We start from the raw sequence: 23842 nt of genomic DNA, 5'->3' as shown, positions 1-23842 counted from the left end.
CCCTGCCCACCGTCAGCCACCAGGAGACATTACAGTACACAGACACCCATTAGACAGTACAGTACACAGACACCCATTAGACAGTACAGTACACAGACACCCATTAGACATTACAGTACACAGACACCCAACAACCTTTCCTAAAGTTACATGAAGACAGGTGTGCCTTACGGTTGACTGGCGGGGGTCTCTGGTTTGGGTGGTCTCTCATGGTGACGCTGGCTGGGATGCTTCCGGAGTCGCTGGAGGTGTTGCTGCTCTGTCTGCTCACCGTGCTGGGAGGGGGGCGGGGGGGTTCGGGCGGGGGGGGCAGGGGAGGGGTGGGGAGACGTGGCGGGGCAGGAGGGAGGGGTGTGGGGATGGGGGGTGTAGGGATGGGGGGCATGGGAGTGGCCATGGGTTTGGGGACGTAGTCCGTCCGCTGTTTCTGAGGAGGAGAAGAGACGAGGAGACTGTAGTGGTGAACTCAGAACAGATCTAGCCTGGGCCTCCCGAGTGGCGCAGTGGTCTAAGGCACTGCATCGCAGTGCTAGCTGTGCCACTAGAGACTCTGGGTTTGAGTCCAGGCTCTGTCTCAGCCGGCCGCGACCGAGAGACCCATGGGGCGGCGCACAATTAACCCAGCGTCGTCCGGGTTAGGGGAGGGTTTTGACCGGCTGGGATATCCTTGTCTCATCGCGCACTAGCAACTCCTGTGGCGGGCCGGGTGTAGTGCGTGCTGACCAAGGTTGCCAGGTGTATGGTGTTTCCTCCGACACATTGGTGCGGCTGGCTTCCGGGTTGGATGCGCGCTGTGTCAAGAAGCAGTGCTTCTTGGTTGGGTTGTGTTTCGGAGGACGCACGGCCCAAGTCCGTACGGGAGTTGCAGCGATGAGACAAGACTGTAACTACCAATTAGATACCACGAAATTAGGGAGAAAAAGGGGTAAAAAAAGATATATAATAATCAACAACAACAGATCCTACAATCATCGCCAACAGAATCCATCCACTGTACTAATATGAAGCAGACGTTGCTTAGTTACCTCGTTCAACTCTCCCAGTAACTGTATTAATATGAAGCAGACGTTGCTTAGTTACCTCGTTCAACTCTCCCAGTAATTGTATTAATATGAAGCAGACGTTGCTTAGTTACCTCGTTCAACTCTCCCAGTAATTGCTTTGCATGAGGAAATGGAAATAAAACACGGTTGTGAGTTGTTGTACTGTAGTTTTCCCACCGCAAACTCACTCAGGTGCAAAGACAACTGACAAGAAACCTCGAAACCACAGCACATTGACAAGGTGGTGTAATATGGTTCAGATGAAACCACAGCACATTGACAAGGTGGTGTAATATGGTTCAGATGAAACCACAGCACATTGACAAGGTGGTGTAATATGGTTCAGATGAAACCACAGCACATTGACAAGGTGGTGTAATATGGTTCAGATGAAACCACAGCACATTGACAAGGTGGTGTAATATGATTCATATGAAACCACAGCACATTGACAAGGTGGTGGTAATATGGTTCAGATGAAACCACAGCACATTGACAAGGTGGTGTAATATGGTTCAGATGAAACCACAAGGTGGAGGATATAGAGGGAGGGATTCTAGACGTCTATAACATGGAAGGGTGCCAGATCCCTCCACTAGCTCGGCTAGAGGGGAACTGATACACTACGGAGGGAATCTAGACGTCTATAACATGGAAGGGAGCCAGATCCCTCCACTAGCTCGGCTAGAGGGGAACTTATACACTACGGAGGGAATCTAGACGTCTATAACATGGGAAGGGAGCCAGATCCCTCCACTAGCTCGGCTAGAGGGGAACTGATACACTACGGAGGGAATCTAGATGTCTATAACATGGAAGGGAGCCAGATCCCTCCACTAGCTCGGCTAGAGGGGAACTGATACACTACGGAGGGAATCTAGACGTCTATAACATGGAAGGGAGCCAGATCCCTCCACTAGCTCGGCTAGAGGGGAACTGATACACTACAGAGGGAATCTAGACGTCTATAACATGGAAGGGAGCCAGATCCCTCCACTAGCTCGGCTACAGGGGAACTGATACACTACGGAGGGAATCTAGACGTCTATAACATGGAAGGGAGCCAGATCCCTCCACTAGCCCGGCTCCGAATGCAGAAGGTTGGGCCGGCTCCGACTGCAGAAGGTTAGGGGCCGGCTCCGACTGCAGAAGGTTAGGGCCGGCTCCGACTGCAGAAGGTTAGGGCCCCCAGAAGGTTAGGGGCCGGCTCCGACTGCAGAAGGTTAGGGGCCGGCTCCGACTGCAGAAGGTTAGGGCCGGCTCCGACTGCAGAAGGTTAGGGCCGGCTCCGACTGCAGAAGGTTAGGGGCCGGCTCCGACTGCAGAAGGTTAGGGGCCGGCTCCGACTGCAGAAGGTTAGGGGCCGACTCCGACTGCAGAAGGTTAGGGTCCCCAGAAGGTTAGGGGCCGGCTCCGACTGCAGAAGGTTAGGGTCCCCAGAAGGTTAGGGGCCGGCTCCGACTGCAGAAGGTTAGGGGCCTGCTCCGACTGCAGAAGGTTAGGGGCCGGCTCCGACTGCAGAAGGTTAGGGGCCGGCTCCGACTGCAGAAGGTTAGGGGCCGGCTCCGACTGCAGAAGGTTAGGGCCGGCTCCGACTGCAGAAGGTTAGGGCCGGCTCCGACTGCAGAAGGTTAGGGCCCCCAGAAGGTTAGGGCCCCCAGAAGGTTAGGGGCCGGCTCCGACTGCAGAAGGTTAGGGGCCGGCTCCGGCTGCAGAAGGTTAGGGGCCGGCTCCGGCTGCAGAAGTTTAGGGCCACCAGAAGGTTAGGGCCACCAGAAGGTTAGGGCCACCAGAAGGTTAGGGCCACCAGAAGGTTAGGGCCACCAGAAGGTTAGGGCCGGCTCCGACTGCATGTGTGGGTATGGAAGTGGGTAAACAGACTTGTGAGCCACTGCAGCACCCTCATGATAAGTTCAGATTTTTGTGGCCCCCATCAAAGCTGCCCATCACTGCACTAAAAGGCACTCAGCACACAGAGCCATTCTAACCCAGAGTCATATATATATATATAGTATATACAGTATGACTCTGGTCCAACCAACCATACCTTGAACAACTCAAACTCCTTCTTTGGCATCATTAGCTTTATGTAGAAGACAAAGAGGTGCAGGTGGAATGGAGACAGACAGACAGACAAACAGACAGGTTACAGACAGGTTACAGACAGACAGACAGAGATGAATATGAGATGTATGACAGGGACATGATTTAATGGCTGATGAGATGCTTTACTCTGTCAATAGGACTGGTGAACATGTGGAGGAGAGGAGTCTACAGTCGTGGCCAAAAGTTTTGAGAATGACACAAATATTAATTTGGTGCAAAGAGTCAATATTGGCAGTGTTGACCCTTCTTTTTCAAGACCTCTGCAATCCGCCCTGGCATGCTGCCAATTAACTTCTGGGCCACATCCTGACTGATGGCAGCCCATTCTTGCATAATCAATGCTTGGAGTTTGTCAGAATTTGTGGGGTTTTCCGGGATGGTTCGGAGAAGTTGCTCTCGAAGGAAGTGTTAGTTCCATTCTTTATTCATGGCTGTGTTCTTAGGCAAAATTGTGAGTGAGCCCACTCCCTTGGCTGAGAAGCAACCCCACACATGAATGGTCTCAGGATGCTTTACTGTTGGCATGACACAGGACTGATGGTAGCGCTCACCTTGACTTTTCCAGACAAGCTTTATTTCCGGATGCCCCAAACAATCGGAAAGGGGATTCATCAGAGAAAATGACTTTACCCCAGTCCCCAGCAGTCCAATCACTGTACCTTTAGCAAAATATCAGTCTGTCCCTGATGTTTTTCCTGGAGAGAAGTGGCTTCTTTGCTGCCCTTCTTGACACCAGGCCATCCTCCAAAAGTCTTCGCCTCACTGTGCGTGCAGATGCACTCACACCTGCCTGCTGCCATTCCTGAACAAGCTCTGTACTGGTGGTGCCCCGATCCCGCAGCTGAATCAACTTTAGGAGACGGTCCTGGCGCTTGCTGGACTTTCTTGGGCGCCCTGAAGCCTTCACAACAATTGAACCGCTCTCCTTGCAGTTCTTGATGATCCGATAAATGGTTGATTTAGGTGCAATCTTACTGGCAGCAATATCCTTGCCTGTGAAGCCTGTTTTGTGCAAAGCAAAGATGACGGCACGTGTTTCCTTGCAGGTAACCATGTTTGACAGAGGAAGAACAGTGATTCCAAGCACCACCCTCCTTTTGAAGCTTCCAGTCTGTTATTCGAACTCAATCAGCATGACAGAGTGATCTCCAGCCTTGTCCTCGTCAACACTCACACCTGTGTTAACGAGAGAATCACTGACATGATGTCAACTGGTCCTTTTGTGGCAGGGCTGAAATACAGTGGAAATGTTTTTTGGGGACTCAGTTCATTTGCATGGCAAAGAGGGACTTTGCTGGAGTATATGCAAATTGCCATCATACAAACTGAGGAAGCAGACGTGAATATTAATATTTGAGTCATTCTCAAAACATTTGGCCAAGACTGTATTACTTTATCAAAATGATTAATATTAACATAGAAATGCTGAGAATATCAATACCTTTCTACCATTCTGAGACACCGTCCAGGGACTCACCTGTATAGTATGGCTATAGATGGGCTCCCCCCGCATCGTGACGTCCACAGCCTTGGTGACCTCCAGGATGTTGTTTGGCACATAGCCAGATGCCCCGGAGCAGTTACACACTTTCCACCACTGCTTCCTGTCATCCAGCACCTGACCAGGGTTACCAGGGGGAGAATTGGTTACAGTGTGTTGTAGACGGACCTGACCAGGGTTATCAGGGGGAGGATTGGTTACAGTGTGTTGTAGATGGACCAGGGTTACCAGGGGGAGGATTGGTTACAGTGTGTTGTAGATGGACCTGACCAGGGTTACCAGGGGGAGCATTGGTTACAGTGTGTTGTAGATGGACCAGGGTTACCAGGGGGAGAATTGGTTACAGTGTGTTGTAGACGGACCAGGGTTACCAGGGGGAGGATTGGTTACAGTGTGTTGTAGATGGGCCTGACCAGGGTTACCAGGGGGAGCACTGGTTACAGTGTGTTGTAGATGGACCAGGGTTACCAGGGGGAGGATTGGTTACAGTGTGTTGTAGATGGACCTGACCAGGGTTATCAGGGGAAGGATTGGTTACAGTGTGTTGTAGATGGACCTGACCAGGGTTACCAGGGGGAGGATTGGTTACAGTGTGTTGTAGATGGATCTGACCAGGGTTACCAGGGGGAGGATTGGTTACAGTGTGTTGTAGATGGACCAGGGTTACCAGGGGGAGGATTGGTTACAGTGTATTGTAGATGGACCTGACCAGGGTTACCAGGGGGAGGATTGGTTACAGTGTGTTGTGGATGGACCAGGGTTACCAGGGGGAGGATTGGTTACAGTGTGTTGTAGATGGACCAGGGTTACCAGGGGGAGGATTGGTTACAGTGTGTTGTAGACGGACCTGACCAGGGTTATCAGGGGGAGGATTGGTTACAGTGTGTTGTAGATGGACCTGACCAGGGTTACCAGGGGGAGGATTGGTTACAGTGTGTTGTAGATGGACCAGGGTTACCAGGGGGAGGATTGGTTATAGTGTGTTGCAGATGGACCTGACCAGGGTTACCAGGGGGAGGATTGGTTACAGTGTGTTGTAGATGGACCAGGGTTACCAGGGGGAGGATTGGTTACAGTGTGTTGTAGATGGACCTGACCAGGGTTATCAGGGGGAGGATTGGTTACAGTGTGTTGTAGACGGACCTGACCAGGGTTATCAGGGGGAGGATTGGTTACAGTGTGTTGTAGATGGACCAGGGTTACCAGGGGGAGGATTGGTTACAGTGTGTTGTAGATGGACCACGGTTACCAGGGGGAGGATTGGTTACAGTGTGTTGTAGATGGACCTGACTTGGGGTAGATGTGGTTAAACCAATGACTGTATATGAATCGACAAAGTGGCAATAGGGCATTTGAAGACAAAGTCTTCTGTTAAGATGGCTTCTGATGGATACGTAACATGCTCACAGTTTGAGCTATGCCAGAAAGTGACGATGCAGGCTAACTCAGTGCTGCCTCCTTCATTGACCGGGGTACTGCAGGCTAACTCAGTGCTGCCTCCTCTCATTGACCGGGGTACTGCAGGCTAACTCAGTGCTGCCTCCTCACATTGACCGGGGTACTGCAGGCTAACTCAGTGCTGCCTCCTCTCATTGACCGGGGTACTGCAGGCTAACTCAGTGCTGCCTCCTCTCATTGACCGGGGTACTGCAGGCTAACTCAGTGCTGCCTCCTCTCATTGACAGGGGAACTGCAGGCTAACTCAGTGCTGCCTCCTCTCATTGACCGGGGTACTGCAGGCTAACTCAGTGCTGCCTCCTCTCATTGACCGGGGTACTGCAGGCTAACTCAGTGCTGCCTCCTCTCATTGACCGGGGTACTGCAGGCTAACTCAGTGCTGCCTCCTCTCATTGACAGGGGAACTGCAGGCTAACTCAGTGCTGCCTCCTCTCATTGACCGGGGTACTGCAGGCTAACTCAGTGCTGCCTCCTTTCATTGACCGGGGTACTGCAGGCTAACTCAGTGCGGCCTCCTCTCATTGACAGGGGAACTGCAGGCTAACTCAGTGCTGCCTCCTCTCATTGACCGGGGTACTGCAGGCTAACTCAGTGCTGCCTCCTCTCATTGACTGGGGTACTGCAGGCTGCCATTAGCAACTAAATGATCCTTCAGATTTCTTCCGTGTGTGATTTTAAACTAATCGGCTCAAGAACATACATCTGGTGTAATAGAGTTATTTACTGGTAACAAGATTGTGTTTGATTTTTTATTTTATTTACACTAAGATTAACCCACGAAGCCATTTTCCCATTCACTATACTGCGGTATCCCGTTTTCTGCAAACAATGCCTACAGTACCGCGGTCGGCCATGAACTTTGTGGGCTTCATTGAGAGGGGGCAATCGTTCTCCCCTGGGGTCAAACATTGAGCACAACATGTGTCTGGGCTCTCTACTGCCATCTAAATCAAATCAAATCAAATTTTATTTGTCACATACACATGGTTAGCAGATGTTAATGGTCACATACACATGGTTAGCATATGTTAATGGTCACATACACATGGTTAGCATATGTTAATGGTCACATGGTTAGCAGATGTTAATGGTCACATGGTTAGCAGATGTTAATGGTCACATACACATGGTTAGCATATGTTAATGGTCACATGGTTAGCAGATGTTATTGGTCACATGGTTAGCAGATGTTAATGGTCACATACACATGGTTAGCAGATGTTAATGGTCACATGGTTAGCAGATGTTAATGGTCACATGGTTAGCAGATGTTAATGGTCACATACACATGGTTAGCAGATGTTAATGCGAGTGTAGCGAAATGCTTGTTTGTGGTTCTTGCCGTAAAAGGAGTGTTCTCGTGATCGACAACACAAGACAACATTGGTGAAACAAAGACGTTCATAACTATGTGCCGTGATACAGGGTCTGATACATCAGTCTTTACTATTCTGGGGTTATTACACTGACGTTACATGTTGCAGTGAGCCTTCGTGTTAAATGTTTGGGTTAACCGTTCCTTACCTCCACAACCTCGTCCTGTACCAATGACAGCTCTGTGTTGTTTCTGGCCACAAAGTCATACTTGGATTTGGCAAACAGTTTTGGCTGACCTCTGCTGCCGTGGGCCTCGTAGTTCCTGTTCACGTCAGAGGTTAAGAGGTCAGGGGTTAGACGGATGGACTAACAGTAGAACTAATACACTGAGGATGAATGTACGTGTCGTATCCAATCATATCATCATCCAAAACCACAACATGCATTGTGCACAACAGACCAAGCACATCTCAACGTCCAAAAAACCCACAGTACAGTACGACACTGCAGGAGACACACTGCACGGTGTGGTGGTACAAGCTACATGCTTATGGACATGACTGAACTGGGATAAAGCCAAACATGGACCACAGACACCTACATGCTACTGCTACTGACTGTCCCAGCCGAGGAGAAGTGGCCCAATTTTAACATCTGAGGTTAGAGAGAGAACAGAGGGATAGGGAGAGGATAGAGGGGGCTGTGATTGATCAAGATTACCCCTAGCACCCAGAGTTGTGATGTTTTTATATACAGTAGAACATTATAGAGTCAGAGTGTTAGCCTGTTAACCCCTAAGAGGATAAGAACGGAGGATGAGAATCCCAATGGAAAGGAGACACAATGTCAGAGGATCCGGTGTGAACCAATAGGGGAGAGTAAGAGACGAGACTGGCAGATTCTACACCAGTAGGAAATAACTACTTCCTGTCCCTCATGCTGCTACCTTTAGCTAGCTAGCTACTACCTGACGCTCATTATGTTTATTCAACCGTTAGCTAGCTAGCTACTCACTGGGATGTGATGTTTATTATACCGTTAGCTAGCTAGCTAGCTAGCTACTACCTGGGATGTGATGTTTATTTTTACAGGTACCTAGCTACTACATGGGATGTGATGTTTATTTTTACAGGTACCTAGCTACTACCTGGGATGTGATGTTTATTTTTACAGGTACCTAGCTACTACCTGGGATGTGATGTTTATTTTTACAGGTACCTAGCTACTTCCTGGGATGTGATATTTATTCAATCGTTAGCTAGCTAGCTACTCACTGGGATGTGATGTTTATTCTACAGTTAGCTAGCTACTTCCTGGGATGTGATGTTTATTCTACAGCACCTAGCTACTTCCTGGGATGTGATGTTTATTCTACAGTTAGCTAGCTAGCTAGCTACTTCCTGGGATGTGATGTTTATTCTACCGTTAGCTAGCTAGCTAGCTACTTCCTGGGATGTGATATTTATTCTACCGTTAGCTAGCTAGCTAGCTACTTCCTGGGATGTGATGTTTATTCTACCGTTAGCTAGCTAGCTAGCTACTTCCTGGGATGTGATATTTATTCTACCGTTAGCTAGCTAGCTAGCTACTTCCTGGGATGTGATGTTTATTCTACAGTTAGCTAGCTACTTCCTGGGATGTGATATTTATTCAATCATTAGCTAGCTAGCTACTCACTGGGATGTGATGTTTATTCTACAGTTAGCTAGCTAGCTAGCTACTTCCTGGGATGTGATGTTTATTCTACAGTCAGCTAGCTACTTCCTGGGATGTGATATTTATTCAATCATTAGCTAGCTAGCTACTTCCTGGGATGTGATGTTTATTCTACAACACCTAGCTACTTCCTGGGATGTGATGTTTGTTCTACAGTTAGCTAGTTACTTCCTGGGATGTGATGTTTATTCTACCGTTAGCTAGCTAGCTAGCTACTTCCTGGGATGTGATGTTTATTCTCTCTCAGAGAGAGAGAGATGAGATTGGAAGATTCTACAGCAGTAGGAAAGAATATGTTTCCCAGTTGAGAGGGGACAGTTTTACAGTTCAGATTCGGAGTAAGTAAAGTGTGCCCAGAGTGGCATTGGTTTTATAGACGGTGGCCAGTTCTTCAGGGCGTTGGGTTCAGTCAGGTGACCACAGTGTTACCGGTCTACGTGTCGTGAGACGGCCTGGTTGAAGGCCTGCACAGCCATGCCCTGGTCCGAGAGGTGCATGCGTTTGTAGGCCTTGTTGTCCATTGCATACCCTTGTGAAGACGGGAAGTCCTGTACACCCGGATGCTGAGGGAGACAGATAACACAAACACATCAGCTGAACTCTCAGTTATTATCACTGATGAAGAGACTGTGATCAGTGATCAATGGACTGTCATTATTCATCAATTGACTGTCGTTATTGATGAAAAGATTGTCATTATTGATAAACGGCCTGTCATTACTGATGAAGGGACTGTCATTATTGATGAAGGGACTGTCATTATTGATGAAGGGACTGTCATTATTGATAGGGGCTAGGGGTCAGAGTTTAGGAGCTAGGGGTCATAGTTTAGGGATTAGGGGTTAGGGGTCAGGGTGCGTACCTCAGTAGACAGCCTGTGAACCATCTCCTCCTGTCTAATTATCTCAGAGTGGGTTAGGGTCAGGGGTCAGGGTGCGTACCTCAGTAGATAGCCTGTGAACCATCTCCTCCTGTCTAAGGATCTCAGAGTGGGCGAGGGGTTAGGGTCAGGGGTCAGGGTGCGTACCTCAGTAGACAGCCTGTGAACCATCTCCTCCTGTCTAAGGATCTCAGAGTGGGTTAGGGGTCAGGGTGCATACCCCAGTAGACAGCCTGTGTACCATCTCCTCCTGTCTAAGGATCTCAGAGTGGGTTAGGGGTTAGGGGTCAGAATTTAGGGATTAGGGGTCAGGGTGCGTACCTCAGTAGACAGCCTGTGAACCATCTCCTCCTGTCTAAGGATCTCAGAGTGGGTTAGGGGTTAGGGGTCAGAATTTAGGGATTAGGGGTCAGGGTGCGTACCTCAATAGACAGCCTGTGAACCATCTCCTCCTGTCTAAGGATCTCAGAGTGGGTTAGGGGTCAGAATTTAGGGATTAGGGGTCAGGGTGCGTACCTCAGTAGACAGCCTGTGAACCATCTCCTCCTGTCTAAGGATCTCAGAGTGGGCGAGGGTCTGGGTCAGCTGATTCAGCTCTGCCTCTCGTGATTGGGGGACGAACGGCATCATGGGAGGTTCCCAACCATCACGGAACTGCAGCGTACACGGAGGGAAGTAGTGGTCCTTAGGCCACTCCAACCTGGAGAAGGGGTAAGTGGGAGGGAGGGGGAGAGAGAGAGAGAGAGAGAAATAGAGAGCGGTAGGAAAAGAGAGAGAGAGAAAGAGGTAGCAAGAGAAAGAGGTAGGAAGAGAGCGAGAGATAGGAGAGAGAGAGAGAGGAGAGAGAGGGAAATAGAGAGCGGTAGGAAAAGAGAGAGAGAAAGAGGTAGGAAGAGAGCGAGAGAGAAGAGAGAGAGAGAGAGAGGAGAGAGAGGAGAGAGTGAGGGAAATAGAGAGCGGTAGGAAAAGAGAGAGAGAGAAATAGGTAGGAAGAGAGAGAGAGCGAGAGAGAAGAGAGAGAGAGAGGAGAGAGAGAAGAGAGAGAGATAGGAGAGAGAGAGAGAGAGAGAGAGAGAGAGGGGGAAATAGAGAGCGGTAGGAAAAGAGAGAGAGAAAGAGGTAGGAAGAGAGAGAGAGCGAGAGAGAAGAGAGAGAGAGAGAGAGCGGTAGGAAAGAGAGAGAGAAAGAGGTACGAAGAGAGAGAGCGAGAGAGAAGAGAGAGAGAGGGAAATAGAGAGCGGTAGGAAAAGAGAGAGAGAGAAAGAGGTAGGAAGAGAGAGAGAGAGAGAGAGAGAGAGAGAGAGAGAGAGAGAAATAGAGAGCGGTACGAAAAGAGAGAGAGAAAGAGGTAGCAAGAGCGAGAGCGCGAGAGAGAAGAGAGAGAGAGATAGGAGAGAGAGAGAGAGAGAGGAGAGAGAGAGAGGGAAATAGAGAGCGGTAGGAAAAGAGAGAGAGAAAGAGGTAGGAAGAGAGCGAGAGTGAGAGAGAGAGAAGAGAGAGGAGAGCGAGAGAGAAGAGAGAGAGAGATAGGAGAGAGAGAGAGAGAGAGGGAAATAGAGAGCGGTAGGAAAAGAGAGAGAGAAAGAGGTAGGAAGAGAGAGAGAGCGAGAGAGAAGAGAGAGAGAGAGAGCGGTAGGAAAAGAGAGAGAGAAAGAGGTAGGAAGAGAGAGAGCGAGAGAGAAGAGAGAGAGAGGGAAATAGAGAGCGGTAGGAAAAGAGAGAGAGAGAGAAAGAGGTAGGAAGAGAGAGAGAGAGAGAGAGAGAGAGAGAGAGAAGAGAGAGAGAAAGGAGAGAGAGAGAGAAGAGAGAGAGAAAGGAGAGAGAGAGAGTCATTGTTGACTTCAAAAAAGCTTTTGGCTCAATTTGGCATTAGGGTCTGCTATACAAATTGATGGAATGTGGTGTTGGGGGAAAAATATACAACATTATAAAATCCATGTACACAAACTGGCAAAAAACACATATATTTCTTCCCACAAGGCCGTGGGGTGAGACAAGGATGCAGGAGGGCATGCAGCAGCATCTCAGTTAGACTAAAATAATGGTGTCACTCCATACAGCAGCATCTCAGATAGACTAAAATAATGGTGTCACTCCATACATCAGCATCTCAGTTAGACTAAAATAATGGTGTCACTCCATACAGCAGCATCTCAGTTAGACTAAAATAATGGTGTCACTCCATACAGCAGCATCTCAGTTAGACTAAAATAATGGTGTTACTCCATACAGCAGCATCTCAGTTAGACTAAAATAATGGTGTCACTCCATACAGCAGCATCTCAGTTAGACTAAAATAATGGTGTCACTCCATACAGCAGCATCTCAGTTAGACTAAAATAATGGTGTCACTCCATACAGCAGCATCTCAGTTAGACTAAAATAATGGTGTCACTCCATACAGCAGCATCTCAGTTAGACTAAAATAATGGTGTCACTCCATACAGCAGCATCTCAGTTAGACTAAAATAATGGTGTCACTCCATACAGCAGCATCTCAGTTAGACTAAAATAATGGTGTCACTCCATACAGCAGCATCTCAGTTAGACTAAAATAATGGTGTCACTCCATACAGCAGCATCTCAGTTAGACTAAAATAATGGTGTCACTCCATACAGCAGCATCTCAGTTAGACTAAAATAATGGTGTCACTCCATCAGTAAGTGAACAGAAGATGCTTTAATAAAGAGGTTTGAGACCGATATTACCGTTAAACCCACGTTAACCAAACATTCACCCCTATGACCCCATGTTAACCCCGTCGTGACCTCTAGCCTCCTACCTGCACTTGGTCCACCCCTCCCCCAGGGCAACCCACAGGTGTCTTTCCTCGGCCGTCCCAGCTGAGTGCAGGAAGTCTATAGCCTCTATGGTCAACAGAGGAACCACCACGCTCTTAGCCAGCTCTGTCCCTCCAGAGGTCTGGATCACCTGGAGGAGAAGAGGTTAAACCATTACCCTCAGCACTAACTACTAGGCTCTTAGCCAGCTCTGTCCCTCCAGAGGTCAGGATCACCTGGAGGAGAAGAGTTTAAACCATTACCCTCACCACTAACTACTAGGCTCTAAAACCATTACCCTAACCCTCACCACTAACGACTAGGCTCTAAAACCATTACCCTAACCCTCACCACTAACTACTAGGCTCTTAAATCATTACCCTTACCCTCACCACTAACTACTAGGCTCTTAAACCATGACCCTAACCACTAACTATTAGGCTCAAATCATTACCCTAACCACTAACTACTAGGCTCTTACACCATTACCCTAACCCTCACCACTAACTACTAGGCTCTTAAACCATTACCCTAACCCTCACCACTAACCACCACGCTCTTAGCCAGCTCTGTACCTCCAGAGGTCTGGATCACCTGGAGGAGAAGAGGTTAAACCATTACCCTCACCACTAACTACTAGGCTCTTAAACCATTACCCTAACCCTCACCACTAACTACTAGGCTCTTAAACAATTACCCAAACCCTCACCACTAACTACTAGGCTATTAAACCATTACCCTAACCCTCACCACTAACTCCTAGGCTCTTAAACCATTACCCTAACCCTCACCACTAACTTCTAGGCTCTTAAACCATTACCCTAACCCTCATCACTAACTACTAGGCTATTAAACCATTACCCTAACCCTCACCACTAACTACTAGGCTCTTAAACCATTACCCTAACCCTCACCACTAACTACTAGGCTCTTAAACCATTACCCTAACCCCCACCACTAACTACTAGGCTCTTAAACCATTACCTTAACCCTCACCACTAACTACTAGGCTCTTAAACCATTATCCTAACCCTCACCACCAACTACTAGGCTCTTAAACCATTACCCTAACCCTCACCACTAACTAATAGGCTCTTAAACCATTACCCCAACCCTCACCACTAACTCCTAGGCTCTTAAACCATTACCCTAACCCTCACCACTAACTCCTAGGCTCTTAAACCATTACCTTAACCCGCACCACTAACTACTAGGCTCTTAAACCATTATCCTAACCCTCACCACTAACTACTAGGCTATTAAACCATTACCCTAACCCTCACCACTAACTACTAGGCTCTTAAACCATTACCCTAACCCTCACCACTAACTCCTAGGCTCTTAAACCATTACCCTAACCCTCACCACTAACTACTAGGCTCTTAAACCATTACCCTAACCCTCACCACTAACTACTAGGCTCGTAAACCATTACCCTAACCCTCACCACTAACTACTGGGCTCTTAAACCATTACTCTAACCCTCACCACTAACTACTGGGCTCTTAAATCATTACCCTAACACTCACCACTAACTACTAGGCTCTTAAACCATTACCCTAACCCTCACCACTAACTACTAGGCTCTTAAACCATTATCCTAACCCTCACCACTAACTCCTAGGCTCTTAAACCATTACCCTAACCCTCACCACTAACTACTAGGCTCTTAAATCATTACCCTAACCCTCACCACCAACTACTAGGCTCTTAAACCATTACCCTAACCCTCACCACTAACTACTAGGCTCTTAAACCATTACCCCAACCCTCACCACTAACTCCTAGGCTCTTAAACCATTACCCTAACCCTCACCACTAACTCCTAGGCTCTTAAACCATTACCCTAACCCTCAAAACTAACTACTAGGCTCTTAAATCATTACCCTAACCCCCACCACTAACTACTAGGCTCTTAAACCATTACCCTAACCCTCACCACTAACTACTAGGCTCTTAAGCCATTACCCTAACCCCCACCACTAACTACTAGGCTCTTAAACCATTACCTTAACCCTCACCACTAACTACTAGGCTCTTAAACCATTATCCTAACCCTCACCACCAACTACTAGGCTCTTAAACCATTACCCTAACCCTCACCACTAACTAATAGGCTCTTAAACCATTACCCCAACCCTCACCACTAACTCCTAGGCTCTTAAACCATTACCCTAACCCTCACCACTAACTCCTAGGCTCTTAAACCATTACCTTAACCCGCACCACTAACTACTAGGCTCTTAAACCATTATCCTAACCCTCACCACTAACTACTAGGCTATTAAACCATTACCCTAACCCTCACCACTAACTACTAGGCTCTTAAACCATTACCCTAACCCTCACCACTAACTCCTAGGCTCTTAAACCATTACCCTAACCCTCACCACTAACTACTAGGCTCTTAAACCATTACCCTAACCCTCACCACTAACTACTAGGCTCGTAAACCATTACCCTAACCCTCACCACTAACTACTGGGCTCTTAAACCATTACTCTAACCCTCACCACTAACTACTGGGCTCTTAAATCATTACCCTAACACTCACCACTAACTACTAGGCTCTTAAACCATTACCCTAACCCTCACCACTAACTACTAGGCTCTTAAACCATTATCCTAACCCTCACCACTAACTCCTAGGCTCTTAAACCATTACCCTAACCCTCACCACTAACTACTAGGCTCTTAAATCATTACCCTAACCCTCACCACCAACTACTAGGCTCTTAAACCATTACCCTAACCCTCACCACTAACTACTAGGCTCTTAAACCATTACCCCAACCCTCACCACTAACTCCTAGGCTCTTAAACCATTACCCTAACCCTCACCACTAACTCCTAGGCTCTTAAACCATTACCCTAACCCTCACCACTAACTACTAGGCTCTTAAATCATTACCCTAACCCCCACCACTAACTACTAGGCTCTTAAACCATTACCTTAACCCTCACCACTAACTACTAGGCTCTTAAACCATTATCCTAACCCTCACCACTAACTACTAGGCTCTAAAACCATTACCCTAACCCTCACCACTAACTACTAGGCTCTTAAACCATTACCCTTACCCTCACCACTAACTACTAGGCTCTTAAACCATTACCCTAACCCTCACCACTAACTACTAGGCTCGTAAACCATTACCCTAACCCTCACCACTAACTACTAGGCTCGTAAACCATTACCCTAACCCTCACCACTAACTACTAGGCTCTTAAACCATTACTCTAACCCTCACCACTAACTACTGGGCTCTTAAATCATTACCCTAACACTCACCACTAACTACTAGGCTCTTAAACCATTACCCTAACCCTCACCACTAACTACTAGGCTCTTAAACCATTATCCTAACCCTCACCACTAACTACTAGGCTCTTAAATCATTACCCTAACCCTCACCACCAACTACTAGGCTCTTAAATCATTACCCTAACCCTCACCACTAACTACTAGGCTCTTAAACCATTACCCCGACCCTCACCACTAACTCCTAGGCTCTTAAACCATTACCCTAACCCTCACCACTAACTCCTAGGCTCTTAAACCATTACCTTAACCCTCACCACTAACTACTAGGCTCTTAAACCATTATCCTAACCCTCACCACTAACTACTAGGCTATTAAACCATTACCCTAACCCTCACCACTAACTACTAGGCTCTTAAACCATTACCCTAACCCTCACCACTAACTCCTAGGCTCTTAAACCATTACCCTAACCCTCACCACTAACTACTAGGCTCTTAAATCATTACCCTAACCCTCACCACCAACTACTAGGCTCTTAAACCATTACCCTAACCCTCACCACTAACTACTAGGCTCTTAAACCATTACCCCAACCCTCACCACTAACTCCTAGGCTCTTAAACCATTACCCTAACCCTCACCACTAACTCCTAGGCTCTTAAACCATTACCTTAACCATCACCACTAACTACTAGGCTCTTAAACCATTATCCTAACCCTCACCACTAACTACTAGGGTCTTAAACCATTACCCTAACCCTCACCACTAACTACTAGGCTCTTAAACCATTACCCTAACCCTCACCACTAACTACTAGGCTCTTAAACCATTACCCTAACCCTCACCACTAACCCCTAGGCTCTTAAACCATTACCCCAACCCTCACCACTAACTCCTAGGCTCTTAAACCATTACCCTAACCCTCACCACTAACTCCTAGGCTCTTAAACCATTACCTTAACCCGCACCACTAACTACTAGGCTCTTAAACCATTATCCTAACCCTCACCACTAACTACTAGGCTATTAAACCATTACCCTAACCCTCACCACTAACTACTAGGCTCTTAAACCATTACCCTAACCCTCACCACTAACTCCTAGGCTCTTAAACCATTACCCTAACCCTCACCACTAACTACTAGGCTCTTAAACCATTACCCTAACCCTCACCACTAACTACTAGGCTCGTAAACCATTACCCTAACCCTCACCACTAACTACTGGGCTCTTAAACCATTACTCTAACCCTCACCACTAACTACTGGGCTCTTAAATCATTACCCTAACACTCACCACTAACTACTAGGCTCTTAAACCATTACCCTAACCCTCACCACTAACTACTAGGCTCTTAAACCATTATCCTAACCCTCACCACTAACTCCTAGGCTCTTAAACCATTACCCTAACCCTCACCACTAACTACTAGGCTCTTAAATCATTACCCTAACCCTCACCACCAACTACTAGGCTCTTAAACCATTACCCTAACCCTCACCACTAACTACTAGGCTCTTAAACCATTACCCCAACCCTCACCACTAACTCCTAGGCTCTTAAACCATTACCCTAACCCTCACCACTAACTCCTAGGCTCTTAAACCATTACCCTAACCCTCACCACTAACTACTAGGCTCTTAAATCATTACCCTAACCCCCACCACTAACTACTAGGCTCTTAAACCATTACCTTAACCCTCACCACTAACTACTAGGCTCTTAAACCATTATCCTAACCCTCACCACTAACTACTAGGCTCTAAAACCATTACCCTAACCCTCACCACTAACTACTAGGCTCTTAAACCATTACCCTTACCCTCACCACTAACTACTAGGCTCTTAAACCATTACCCTAACCCTCACCACTAACTACTAGGCTCGTAAACCATTACCCTAACCCTCACCACTAACTACTAGGCTCTTAAACCATTACTCTAACCCTCACCACTAACTACTGGGCTCTTAAATCATTACCCTAACACTCACCACTAACTACTAGGCTCTTAAACCATTACCCTAACCCTCACCACTAACTACTAGGCTCTTAAACCATTATCCTAACCCTCACCACTAACTACTAGGCTCTTAAATCATTACCCTAACCCTCACCACCAACTACTAGGCTCTTAAATCATTACCCTAACCCTCACCACTAACTACTAGGCTCTTAAACCATTACCCCGACCCTCACCACTAACTCCTAGGCTCTTAAACCATTACCCTAACCCTCACCACTAACTCCTAGGCTCTTAAACCATTACCTTAACCCTCACCACTAACTACTAGGCTCTTAAACCATTATCCTAACCCTCACCACTAACTACTAGGCTATTAAACCATTACCCTAACCCTCACCACTAACTACTAGGCTCTTAAACCATTACCCTAACCCTCACCACTAACTCCTAGGCTCTTAAACCATTACCCTAACCCTCACCACTAACTACTAGGCTCTTAAATCATTACCCTAACCCTCACCACCAACTACTAGGCTCTTAAACCATTACCCTAACCCTCACCACTAACTACTAGGCTCTTAAACCATTACCCCAACCCTCACCACTAACTCCTAGGCTCTTAAACCATTACCCTAACCCTCACCACTAACTCCTAGGCTCTTAAACCATTACCTTAACCATCACCACTAACTACTAGGCTCTTAAACCATTATCCTAACCCTCACCACTAACTACTAGGGTCTTAAACCATTACCCTAACCCTCACCACTAACTACTAGGCTCTTAAACCATTACCCTAACCCTCACCACTAACTACTAGGCTCTTAAACCATTACCCTAACCCTCACCACTAACCCCTAGGCTCTTAAACCATTCCCCTAACCCTCACCACTAACTACTAGGCTCTTAAACCATTACCCTAACCATCACCACTAACTCCTAGGCTCTTAGCCAGCTCTGACCCTCCAGAGGTCTGGATCACCTGGAAGGTTGTGGGGACGGAATGGAGTGGAATCTGGCTTAACCATGAATAACAGAGCAGAGCAGTCTGTCTCTCACCATCCTGACTGGTGTGAACAGGAACAGGAATATAACATGGAATAACAGAGTAGAGCAGTCTGTCTCTCACCATCCTGAGTGGTGTGAACAGGAACAGGAACAAAACATGGAATAACAGAGTAGAGCAGTCTGTCTCTCACCATCCTGACTGGTGTGAACAGGAACAGGAACAGGAACAAAACATGGATTAACAGAGTAGAGCAGTCTTTCTCTCACCATCCTGAGTGGTGTGAACAGGAAGTGGACCAGATCATCAGCGCTGGGGTTCTGGATGTGGGACTTCAACTTCCCCTGGAGGAGACATGGAAAGAAAGAAATATACAAATGTAAAAGAATGTTAGATGTTTTTTTTGTTTGTTTTTTACAGTTAAAGTATATATTAAATAACATCATCTTTGGTGTCTTACCAGCAGGTTGAAGGCATGTTTGAACTTCTGGAAACAGTCAACAAACTCCTCCTGAGTGGGAGGCTTGGCTCGCAGTGTTAGAACTCCCTCTGGTGGACAGAGAGAGACATGACAGGTAACACAGTATTACAGTAGGATAGAGAGAGACATGACAGGTAACACAGTATTACAGTAGGATAGAGAGAGACATGACAGGTAACACAGTATTACAGTAGGATAGAGAGAGACATGACAGGTAACACAGTATTACAGTAGGATAGAGAGAGACATGACAGGTAACACAGTATTACAGTAGGATAGTCCCTAGTCTAGTACATACAGTATTACAGTAGGATAGTCCCTAGTCTAGTACACACAGTATTACAGTAGGAGAGAGAGAGACATGACAGGTAACACAGTATTACAGTAGGAGAGAGAGAGACATGACAGGTAACACAGTATTACAGTAGGATAGTCCCTAGTCTAGTACATACAGTATTACAGTAGGATAGTCCCTAGTCTAGTACATACAGTATTACAGTAGGAGAGAGAGAGACATGACAGGTAACACAGTATTACAGTAGGAGAGAGAGAGACATGACAGGTAACACAGTATTACAGTAGGATAGTCCCTAGTCTAGTACATACAGTATTACAGTAGGATAGTCCCTAGTCTAGTACACACAGTATTACAGTAGGAGAGAGAGAGACATGACAGGTAACACAGTATTACAGTAGGAGAGAGAGAGACATGACAGGTAACACAGTATTACAGTAGGATAGTCCCTAGTCTAGTACATACAGTATTACAGTAGGATAGTCCCTAGTCTAGTACATACAGTATTACAGTAGGAGAAAGAGAGACATGACAGGTAACACAGTATTACAGTAGGAGAGAGAGAGACATGACAGGTAACACAGTATTACAGTAGGAGAGAGAGAGACATGACAGGTAACACAGTATTACAGTAGGATAGAGAGAGACATGACAGGTAACACAGTATTACAGTAGGATAGTCCCTAGTCTAGTACATACAGTATTACAGTAGGATAGTCCCTAGTCTAGTACATACAGTATTACAGTAGGATAGTCCCTAGTCTAGTATATACAGTATTACAGTAGGAGAGAGAGAGACATGACAGGTAACACAGTATTACAGTAGGATAGTCCCTAGTCTAGTACATACAGTATTACAGTAGGAGAGTCCCTAGTCTAGTACATACAGTATTACAGTAGGATAGTCCCTAGTCTAGTACATACAGTATTACAGTAGGATAGTCACTAGTCTAGTACATACAGTATTACAGTAGGACAGAGAGAGACATGACAGGTAACACAGTATTACAGTAGGACAGAGAGAGACATGACAGGTAACACAGTATTACAGTAGGATAGTCCCTAGTCTAGTACATACAGTATTACAGTAGGACAGAGAGAGACATGACAGGTAACACAGTATTACAGTAGGATAGAGAGAGACATGACAGGTAACACAGTATTACAGTAGGATAGTCCCTAGTCTAGTACATACAGTATTACAGTAGGATAGTCCCTAGTCTAGTACACACAGTATTACAGTAGGAGAGAGAGAGACATGACAGGTAACACAGTATTACAGTAGGAGAGAGAGAGACATGACAGGTAACACAGTATTACAGTAGGATAGTCCCTAGTCTAGTACATACAGTATTACAGTAGGATAGTCCCTAGTCTAGTACATACAGTATTACAGTAGGAGAGAGAGAGACATGACAGGTAACACAGTATTACAGTAGGAGAGAGAGAGACATGCCAGGTAACACAGTATTACAGTAGGATAGTCCCTAGTCTAGTACATACAGTATTACAGTAGGATAGTCCCTAGTCTAGTACACACAGTATTACAGTAGGAGAGAGAGAGACATGACAGGTAACACAGTATTACAGTAGGAGAGAGAGAGACATGACAGGTAACACAGTATTACAGTAGGATAGTCCCTAGTCTAGTACATACAGTATTACAGTAGGATAGTCCCTAGTCTAGTACATACAGTATTACAGTAGGAGAAAGAGAGACATGACAGGTAACACAGTATTACAGTAGGAGAGAGAGAGACATGACAGGTAACACAGTATTACAGTAGGAGAGAGAGAGACATGACAGGTAACACAGTATTACAGTAGGATAGAGAGAGACATGACAGGTAACACAGTATTACAGTAGGATAGTCCCTAGTCTAGTACATACAGTATTACAGTAGGATAGTCCCTAGTCTAGTACATACAGTATTACAGTAGGATAGTCCCTAGTCTAGTATATACAGTATTACAGTAGGAGAGAGAGAGACATGACAGGTAACACAGTATTACAGTAGGATAGTCCCTAGTCTAGTACATACAGTATTACAGTAGGAGAGTCCCTAGTCTAGTACATACAGTATTACAGTAGGATAGTCCCTAGTCTAGTACATACAGTATTACAGTAGGATAGTCACTAGTCTAGTACATACAGTATTACAGTAGGACAGAGAGAGACATGACAGGTAACACAGTATTACAGTAGGACAGAGAGAGACATGACAGGTAACACAGTATTACAGTAGGATAGTCCCTAGTCTAGTACATACAGTATTACAGTAGGACAGAGAGAGACATGACAGGTAACACAGTATTACAGTAGGATAGTCCCTAGTCTAGTACATACAGTATTACAGTAGGAGAGAGAGAGACATGACAGGTAACACAGTATTACAGTAGGATAGTCCCTAGTCTAGTACATACAGTATTACAGTAGGATAGTCCCTAGTCTAGTACATACAGTATTACAGTAGGATAGTCCCTAGTCTAGTACATACAGTATTACAGTAGGAGAGAGAGAGACATGACAGGTAACACAGTATTACAGTAGGAGAGAGAGAGACATGACAGGTAACACAGTATTACAGTAGGATAGTCCCTAGTCTAGTACATACAGTATTACAGTAGGATAGTCCCTAGTCTAGTACATATAGTATTACAGTAGGATAGGCACTAGTCACTAGTCTAGTACATACAGTATTACAGTAGGATAGTCACTAGTCACTAGTCTAGTACAGGACCGGGCCAGAAGGACTACAAACTAGATCTAAAGAACTACAACACCCACCTCCGGGTCCCTTCTTCTTGTTCTTTTTAGATTTCTTCCTCTTAGAGAGCTCGCTGAAGGCCTCAGCCGCTTTCTGCAGTTTGGTCACGAAGAACTCGATGTGGTCCAGAATGTGGTTCAGGATTTGCTGCAAGAGAAGACAGTTGTGTTTAAAAGACACACAGACAGACTTCCTTTGTTAATCACTAAATGAAGTCATGTAATGTAATATAGGTGCAGATTGACAGTAGCTGCCAGGCTCAACATGAGCTGTGTTGTTGTTGTTGCTGGAGATGCTGCTATAGTCAATCAGTGTAAAACACTAGGACTTTCCTTTACAACAGCAGTCCCTGTTTATCTCTTCTCTGTGTATTTTCCAAGCTTGGCGAAAAAGAATAGCGTGGGAGAGGAGGGTAGTGCCTCATACTGTATCACAAGTTGCATTTACTTTAAATCTGTAATGATTTACTACAGAACAGACTACTGATCCAAGACTCCTAATAGTGGTGTATCCTTGTTGTTACTACAGAACAGACTACTGATCCAAGACTCCTAATAGTGGTGTATCCTTGTTGTTACTACAGAACAGACTACTGATCTACAGCTCCTAATAGTGGTGTATCCTTGTTGTTACTACAGAACAGACTACTGATCCAAGACTCCTAATAGTGGTGTATCCTTGTTGTTACTACAGAACAGACTACTGATCCAAGACTCCTAATAGTGGTGTATCCTTGTTGTTACTACAGAACAGACTACTGATCCAAGACTCCTAATAGTGGTGTATCCTTGTTGTTACTACAGAACAGACTACTGATCTACAGCTCCTAATAGTGGTGTATCCTTGTTGTTACTACAGAACAGACTACTGATCCAAGACTCCTAATAGTGGTGTATCCTTGTTGTTACTACAGAACAGACTACTGATCCAAGACTCCTAATAGTGGTGTATCCTTGTTGTTACTACAGAACAGACTACTGATCCAAGACTCCTAATAGTGGTGTATCCTTGTTGTTACTACAGAACAGACTACTGATCCAAGACTCCTAATAGTGGTGTATCCTTGTTGTTACTACAGAACAGACTACTGATCCAAGACTCCTAATAGTGGTGTATCCTTGTTGTTACTACAGAACAGACTACTGATCCAAGACTCCTAATAGTGGTGTATCCTTGTTGTTACTACAGAACAGACTACTGATCCAAGACTCCTAATAGTGGTGTATCCTTGTTGTTACTACAGAACAGACTACTGATC

The 23842-nt window shown here is 46.1% G+C and overlaps 1 protein-coding gene across 1 annotated transcript in view; it reads right to left on the bottom strand.

Annotated features, from left to right (window-relative positions):
• The window catches only part of LOC109885648 (epidermal growth factor receptor kinase substrate 8), a 174739-nt gene that overhangs the window by 15580 nt on the left and 135317 nt on the right, over positions 1-23842 (bottom strand). Inside the window, 9 exon segments of the mRNA XM_031822149.1 lie at positions 172-427; positions 4627-4767; positions 7633-7747; positions 9571-9704; positions 10538-10721; positions 12805-12953; positions 19310-19384; positions 19501-19589; positions 22605-22731. Of these exon segments, the coding sequence (XP_031678009.1) occupies positions 172-427; positions 4627-4767; positions 7633-7747; positions 9571-9704; positions 10538-10721; positions 12805-12953; positions 19310-19384; positions 19501-19589; positions 22605-22731 (1270 nt within the window).

Source organism: Oncorhynchus kisutch, unplaced genomic scaffold, assembly GCF_002021735.2.
Source record: "Oncorhynchus kisutch isolate 150728-3 unplaced genomic scaffold, Okis_V2 scaffold4076, whole genome shotgun sequence".
NCBI classification, from domain to species: domain Eukaryota; kingdom Metazoa; phylum Chordata; class Actinopteri; order Salmoniformes; family Salmonidae; genus Oncorhynchus; species Oncorhynchus kisutch.
This window is presented reverse-complemented; position numbering and strand designations above follow the sequence as displayed.